Source organism: Coturnix japonica, chromosome 27, assembly GCF_054131305.1.
Source record: "Coturnix japonica strain WE chromosome 27, WE-NBRP24, whole genome shotgun sequence".
NCBI lineage: Eukaryota > Metazoa > Chordata > Aves > Galliformes > Phasianidae > Coturnix > Coturnix japonica.
The window spans coordinates 2,543,009-2,551,587 of NC_140689.1; the positions used below are offsets into that span (position 1 = coordinate 2,543,009).

The 8,579-nt window shown below is 51.6% G+C and overlaps 1 protein-coding gene across 1 annotated transcript; it reads right to left on the minus strand.

Annotated features, from left to right (window-relative positions):
* Nucleotides 1–1,070: 1,070 nt before the first annotated feature.
* LOC146756351 (uncharacterized) lies at nt 1,071–4,024 on the minus strand. The gene is made up of 2 exons (XM_085524441.1): nt 2,403–4,024; nt 1,071–2,030 (listed from the first exon to the last, which is right to left on the minus strand). Exons 1-2 carry the CDS (start codon nt 3,586–3,588, stop codon nt 1,933–1,935), a joined length of 1,284 nt encoding a protein of 427 aa, XP_085380567.1. The 5' UTR covers nt 3,589–4,024; the 3' UTR covers nt 1,071–1,932.
* Between the last annotated feature and the right edge of the window lie 4,555 nt (nt 4,025–8,579).

An 8,579-nucleotide genomic window follows, 5' to 3' on the forward strand; every position in this document is an offset into this window, starting at 1 on the left:
CTCCTGCTCCATAAATCTGACCAACATCAGGCCAACATCTGTTCCTGCCCCATAGATCTGACCCACAGCAGCTCCTGCCCCATAGATCTGACCCACATTTGCCACACAGCAGCTCCTGCCCCATAGATCTGACCCAAATCTGCCCCACAGGAGATCCTGCCAAATAGATCTTAACCACAGCAGCTCCTGCCTTATAGATCTGACCCACATCAGCCCCACAGCAGCTCCTGGCCCATAGATCTGACCCACATGTGCCCCACAGCAGCTCCAAACTCATAGATCTGACCCACATCAGTCCAACAGCAGATTTTGCACCATAGATATGTCCCTCATCTGCCCCACAGCAACTCCTGCCCCATAGATCTGACCTACATCATCCCCTCTGCAGCTTCTGCCCCATAGGTCTGACCCACATGTGCCCCACAGTAGCTCCTGCCCCATAGATCTGACCCCCATCAGCCCCACAACAGCTCCTGCCCCATAGATCTAACCCACATCAGCCCCACAGTATCTCCTGCCCCATAGATCTGACACACATCATATGTAAAGCAGCTGCTGCCCTATAGATATGACCCACAGTAGCTTCAGCCCCAAGGATCTGACCCACATCAGCCCCACAGCAACTCCTGCCCCATAGATCTGACCCACATCTGCCCCAAAGCATCTCCTGCCCCATAGATCTTTCCCACATCAGCCCCACAGCAGATCCTTCCCCATAGATCTGACCCACATATGCCCCACAGCAGCTCCTCCCCATAGATCTAACACCCATCAGCCTCACAGCAGCCTCTGCCCCATAGATAAGCTCTACATCTGCCGCACAGCAGCTCCTGCACCATAGATCTGACCCACATCTGCAACACAGCAGCTCCTGCTCCATAAATCTGACCAACATCAGGCCCACATCTGTTCCTGACCCATAGATCTGACCCACAGCAGCTCCTGCCCCATAGATCTGACCCACATCAGCCCCACAGCAGCTCCTGCCCCATAGATCTGACCCTAATCTGCCCCACAGCAGATCCTGCCAAATATATCTTAACTGCAGCGACTCGGCACGGACTCAGATGTGAACGATCCAAATCGTTTTTTACAAGTTCTCACATCCCTTATATACCTTCACAAGTTGTTATTTTCTAACTTTCCCATCCACCCTTACAACTTTCCCAAACATCTTACATGTCAACAAAGCATTCTACAAAACACTTTTCAACTGTCCATGCAGGCACATAACCAATCAGAGCTGTGAGACTCTTCTTCTCCTTGCAGAGGTGTCCTTGGTTCCCATGCTGTTTATCTTGCTCCACAGCTGCTGCTCTGAACATCTTTTCTTGTATTCCCACAATTCCCCCTTTTTTGTTTATTGACAAGCTACTACCATACTATAAAATAATAACACTAATTATATTAATAACATAATCATTATAACTCAATCAAGGCCTCGATTGACAATACTCTAAAAGTGAAAAAAGAGACAAGTCAAATACAACATAACAACATTACTGTTAAACCCACTAAAAAGAACAAACATGTTTGTACTGCAACCTAAGTTTCTGCAACCTGAAAATAAATCCATGAGGGTCCCATTGTGTTAATCTGTAACTGATCAGGAAAAGTCTTCAATTTTTATATACTCTGATATATTGATTTTTAATGACCACTAAAATTTGTGCAGTAAATGCTTTTAAGATGTTCATAACCATGCTCTACCAACTGAGTTATCCGGGCTAATAATTGATTAATGATCGCACAATTTAATGGAATATCATGTCAAAAAGAACCAATTTTAGAGGACAAATGTACTAGAGTATCACTAGGGGCATTAATACTTATTGACCCTTGAGAAACAGCAAGCCATGTTGGTGGTGGATGTGACAGGTAGTGCCAGCAGGGCGTCCCCTGCTTCAAGGTGCACATTTCCTCTCTCACCCATCACAGATTCTCTCCTGCATTCAGGGTCTGAAGGATTTCTTCCAGTTGTACACCACATCCGCATGGCCAGTGCGTGATATAGAGCCCAAGTGGAACACCTGCTTGGAAAACAGAATAAACCATCAAATTTAGTTCTATTAGCGTGCACTTTTGTCTAAAATGATGCATGGTTATATTTTCAGATCCCAATTAATTGGATGTAAAAGAGGTATCCGTTCTATGATACAGGGTCATCTCTTTGCCTGGGATTCCTTTCCAGGTTTTGTCTTTGCAAATTAAGAAAAGCTAATTAATAGGCTAATAACATCATAACCAAACAGTACTAAAACATTAAAAGAGCTATTCCTGTAGACTCTAGCACTGATTAGATCAAATCCTGTTTAATACACATCTGATCTATTACTAAAATAGAAGAAGCACACAACATCCTAGCTAATGCCTTAAACTCTAAATCTTGAGACTGCATTCACCTGTATGTGCTGTGGAAAATACGTAAGAAGAATGAGTATCTATTGTTACAGGTGCATATTTTAGACGGCCAAGTTCAGGAACGTGAGTGACAACTGTCTGACACAGTTGAAGAGGTGCTGTGCCACATGGATTTGTCCGAGTCGGAGGCAAAGAGCTATCAGTCAAATTATGTAGCTGATATTCAGTCATAAACACGGTGTATTGCATAGGAGAGAGGATCATTCTTAACACAGTTTTCCAATCGTGAGGGGTCATAGCGTAACTGTCACTGTTTGCAACCAAAAGATTGTATGTAAAGGCTGACTGAACTCCGAATGTTCTCACTGACTCCCTTAGCTCCTTCACTGCCTCATAAGGCAGAGATTCCAAACGGGGGACCTGATTAGGAAAGGTCTGCAACGTGTCAGCATCACCCCTTAATATTGTTTCTTTTTTGCATTGCTCTAAGACATCACAGTACGCTGTAGGGAAATTTGTCATTCCTGCTTCCTTCAAAGTATCATCAGGAGGAAATGCGTCCGATTCTCTTTCTGGATCTTCTGGACCGGGGTCACAACGATCCCCTGGTTTCGATCCGTCCGTGTCTTTAACCACGTTACACGCCGGCTGCACAGACGCAGCAGCGCATGACGTGGGGGGGGAGGAGGGCAGAAGCGGCGCGACGAGCGTCGTAGGCGGAGCGAAGGGCGAGGGCGCCGTAGAGGGCGGCAACGCGGCGAACGTCGGGGGAGGAGCGAACGGCGGGAGCGCGAGGGGGGGCGGTTGCGGCTTTTCGTCTCCCCGAATCGCGGGGGGGTCGGAGCCGCCGGTCGGATCCGGGCACGGGCCGCTTCCCGCAGCGAGAGGCAGCGGCGGGGTTGGGACGGAGGGCGGCAGGGAATGGTCGGAATAAATTCTTTCCCGTCGTGATTGCTTAATCCCTTCCATTATCCGGCTCCAAACGGGCAACAGCTTAGCAGCCTTTCTGTCTTTAGCGAGAGAAGCCTCGTAGAGTTTTGAGCCGATTTTGTCCCAAAGTTCTCCATCGAGAGAGAACTCAGTTTTTGGAAATTCAGGGACATTTTTGCTTATCCATTTAAGAAGAGTAGCTAATGCTTTAGTAGACACAGTCTTATCCTGATACGGTAACACTGACCGCAATACTTCGAGATTTACTTTCTGCTCCTTCGTTAGTGAGCTCCCCATAGTTCCCGACTGCTCACCTTCTGTCCTGCAGAACGGTGCGGGTGCGCGCGAAACAGTCTCTCCGAAGTTCAGTCTGGCGACGCTGCCGGACCGGGCTCGCTCAGCCGCGGGTTGATTTGCCCCACGTTGGGCGCCATTTGCAGCGACTCGGCACGGACTCAGATGTGAACGATCCAAATCGTTTATTACAAGTTCTCACATCCCTTATATACCTTCACAAGTTGTTATTTTCTAACTTTCCCATCCGCCCTTACAACTTTCCCAAACATCTTACATGTCAACAAAGCATTCTACAAAACACTTTTCAACTGTCCATGCAGGCACATAACCAATCAGAGCTGTGAGACTCTTCTTCTCCTTGCAGAGGTGTCCTTGGTTCCCATCCTGTTTATCTTGCTCCACAGCTGCTGCTCTGAACAGCTTTTCTTGTATTCCCACACTTAACCACAGTAGCTCCTGCCCCATAGATCTGACCCACATCAGCCCCACAGCAGCTCCTACACCATATATCTGACCCACATCTGCCACACACCATCTCCTACCCCATAGATCTTACCCAAATATTCCCCACAGCAGCTCCTGCCCCATAGCTCTGACCCACATCTGCACCACAGCAGCTCCTGCCCCATAGATCTAACACCCATCAGCCTCACAGCAGGTCCTGCCCCATAGATATGCCCTACATCTGCCCCACAGCAGCTCCTGCACCATAGATCTGACCCACATCTGCAACACAGCAGCTCCTGCTCCATAAATCTGACCAACATCAGGCCCACATCTGTTCCTGCCCCATAGATCTGACCCACAGCAGCTCCTGCCCCATAGATCTGACCCACATCAGCCCCACAGCAGCTCCTGCCCCATAGATCTGACCCAAATCAGCCCCGCAGCAGCTCCTGGCCCATAGATCTGACACACATGTGCCCCACAGCAGCTCCAAACTCATAGATCTGACCCACATCAGTCCAACAGCAGATTTTGCACCATAGATATGTCCCTCATCTGCCCCACAGCAACTCCTGCCCCATAGATCTGACCTACATCATCCCCTCTGCAGCTTCTGCCCCATAGGTCTGACCCACATGTGCCCCACAGTAGCTCCTGCCCCATAGATCTGACCCCCATCAGCCCCACAACAGCTCCTGCCCCATAGATCTAACCCACATCAGCCCCACAGCAGCTCCTGCCCCATAGATTTGACACACATCATATGTAAAGCAGCTGCAGCACAATAGATATGACCCACAGCAGCTTCAACCCCAAGGATCTGACACACATCAGCCCCACAGCAACTCCTGCCCCATAGATCTGACCCACATCTGCCCCAAAGCATCTCCTGCCCCATAGATCTTTCCCACATCAGCCCCACAGCAGATCCTGCCCCATAGATCTGACCCACATATGTCGCACAGCAGCACCTGCCCCATAGATCTGACCCACATCAGCCCCACAGCAGCTCCTACACCATAGATCTGACCCACATCTGCCACACAGCAGCTCCTGCCCCATAGCTCTGACCCACATCTGTACCACAGCAGCTCCTCCCCATAGATCTAACACCCATCAGCCTCACAGCAGCTCCTGCCCCATAGATAAGCCCTACATCTGCCCCACACCAGCTCCTGCACCATAGATCTGACCCACATCTGCAACACAGCAGCTCCTGCTCCATAAATCTGACCAACATCAGGCCCACAGCAGCTCCTGCCCCATAGATCTGACCCAGATTTGCCACACAGCAGCTCCTGGATCTTAGATCTGACCAAAATCTGCCCCACAGCAGATCCTACCCCATAGATATTACCCACTTCTGCCCCACAGCAGCTCCTGCCCCATAGCTCTGACCCACATCTGCACCACAGCAGCTCCTACCCATAGATCTAACACCCATCAGCCTCACAGCAGCTCCTGCCCCATAGATCTGACCCACATCTGCAACACACCAGCTCTTGCTCCATAAATCTGACCAACATCAGGCCCACATCTGTTCCTGCCCCATAGATCTGACCCACAGCAGCTCCTGCCCCATAGATCTGACCCACATCAGCCCCACAGCAGCTCCTGCCCCATAGATCTGACCCAAATCAGCCCCGCAGCAGCTCCTGGCCCATAGATCTGACACACATGTGCCCCACAGCAGCTCCAAACTCATAGATCTGACCCACATCAGTCCAACAGCAGATTTTGCACCATAGATATGTCCCTCATCTGCCCCACAGCAACTCCTGCCCCATAGATCTGACCTACATCATCCCCTCTGCAGCTTCTGCCCCATAGGTCTGACCCACATGTGCCCCACAGTAGCTCCTGCCCCATAGATCTGACCCCCATCAGCCCCACAACAGCTCCTGCCCCATAGATCTAACCCACATCAGCCCCACAGCAGCTCCTGCCCCATAGATCTGACACACATCATATGTAAAGCAGCTGCTGCCCAATAGATATGACCCACAGCAGCTTCAGCCCCAAGGATCTGACCCACATCAGTCCCACAGCAACTCCTGCCCCATAGATCTGACTAAAATCTGCCCCAAAGCATCTCCTGCCCCATAGATCTGACCCACATCAGCCCCACAGCAGCTCCTGCACCATAGATCTGACCCACATCTGCCACACAGCAGCTCCTGCCCCATAGATCTGACCCAAATCTGACCCACAGCAGCTCCTGCCCCATAGATATGACCCACATCTGCCACACAGCAGCTCCTGCCCCATAGATCTTACCCACTTCTGCCCCACAGCAGCTCCTGCCCCATAGCTCTGACCCACATCTGCACCTCAGCAGCTCCTCCCCATAGATCTAACACCCATCAGCCTCACAGCAGCTCCTGCCCCATAGATATGCCCTATATCTGCCCCACAGCAGCTCCTGCACCATAGATCTGACCCACATCTGCAACACAGCAGCTCCTGCTCCATAAATCTGACCAACATCAGGCCCACATCTGTTCCTGCCCCATAGATCTGACCCACAGCAGCTCCTGCCCCATAGATCTGACCCACATCAGCCCCACAGCAGCTCCTGCCCCATAGATCTGACACAAATCAGCCCCGCAGCAGCTCCTGGCCCATAGATCTGACCCACATGTGCCCCACAGCAGCTCCAAACTCATAGATCTGACCCACATCAGTCCAACAGCAGATTTTGCACCATAGATATGTCCCTCATCTGCCCCACAGCAACTCCTGCCCCATAGATCTGACCTACATCATCCCCTCTGCAGCTTCTGCCCCATAGGTCTGACCCACATCTGCCACACAGCAGCTCCTGCCCCATAGCTCTGACCCACATCTGCACCACAGCATCTCCTCCTTATAGATCTAACACCCATCAGCCTCACAGCAGCTCCTGCCCCATAGATAAGCCCTACATCTGCCCCACAGCAGCTCCTGCACCATATATCTGACCCACATCTGCAACACAGCAGCTCCTGCTCCATAAATCTGACCAACATCAGGCCCACATCTGTTCCTGCCCCATAGATCTGACCCACAGCAGCTCCTGCCCCATAGATCTGACCCACATTTGCCACACAGCAGCTCCTGCCCCATAGATCTGTCACAAATCTGCCCCACAGCAGATCCTGCCAAATAGATCTTAACCACAGCAGCTCCTGCCCCATAGATCTGACCCACATCAGCCCCACAGCAGCTCCTACACCATAGATCTGACCCACATCTGCCACACACCATCTCCTACCCCATAGATCTTACCCACTTCTGCCCCACAGCAGCTCCTGCCCCATAGCTCTGACCCACATCTGCACCACAGCAGCTCCTTCCTATAGATCTAACACCCATCAGCCTCACAGCAGCTCCTGCCCCATAGATATGCCCTACATCTGCCCCACAGCAGCTCCTGCACCATAGATCTGACCCACTTCTGCAACACAGCAGCTCCTGCTCCATAAATCTGACCAACATCAGGCCCACATCTGTTCCTGCCCCATAGATATGACCCACATCAGCCCCACAGCAGCTCCTGCCCCATAGATCTGACCCACATCAGACCCACAGCAGCTGCTGACCCATAGATCTGACCCACATCTGCCCAACAGCAGCTCCTGCCCCATAGACCTGACCCACATGTTCCCCACAGCAGCTCCTGCCCTATAGATCTGACCCACAGCATCTCCTGCCCCAAAGATCTAACCCACATCAGCCCCACAGCAGCTCCTGCCCCATAGATCTGACACACATCATATGTAAAGCAGCTGCTGCCCAATAGATATGACCCACAGCAGCTTCAGCCCCAAGGATATGACCCACATCAGCCCCACAGCAGCTCCTGCCCCATAGATCTGACCCACATCTGTCGCACAGCAGCTCCTGCCCTATAGATCTGACCCGCATCAGCCCCACAGCAGATCCTGCCCCATAGATCTGACCCACATGTTCCCAAGAGCAGCTCTGCCCCATTGATTTGACCCACATCAGCCCCACAGTAGCTCCTGCCCCATAGATCTGACCCCCATCAGCCCCACTGCAGCTCCGGCCCCATAGATCTGACACACATCATATGTAAAGCAGCTGCTGCCCAATAGATATGACCCACAACAGCTCCTGCCCGATAGATCTAACCCACAGCAGCCCCACAGCAGCTCCTACCCCATAGATCTGACGTACATCATCTCCACTGCAGCTCCTGCCCCATAGATCTGACCCAAATCTGCCCCACAGCAGATCCTGCCAAATAGATCTTAACCACAGCAGCTCCTGCCCCATAGATCTGACCCCCATCAGCCCCACAGCAGCTCCTGCACCATAGATCTGACCCACATCTGCCCCACAGCAGCTCCTACTCCATAGATCTTACCCACTTCTGACCCACAGCAGCTCCTGCCCCATAGCTCTGACCCACATCTGAACCATAGCAGCTCCTCCCCATAGATCTAACACCCATCAGCCTCACAGCAGCTCCTGCCCCATAGATATGCCCTACATCTGCCCCACAGCAGCTCCTGCACCATAGATCTGACCCACATATGTCG

What these genes read in the sequence shown, in the direction of transcription:
- LOC146756351 (XM_085524441.1), bottom strand. Translation starts at nt 3,588, where the DNA reads ATGGGGAGCTCACTAACGAAGGAGCAGAAAGTAAATCTCGAAGTATTG. An exon ending in ATTTTCCACAGCACATACAG is followed by an intron (nt 2,031 to 2,402) that starts GTGAATGCAGTC and finishes TTTTCCAAGCAG; the next exon opens with GTGTTCCACTTGGGCTCTAT.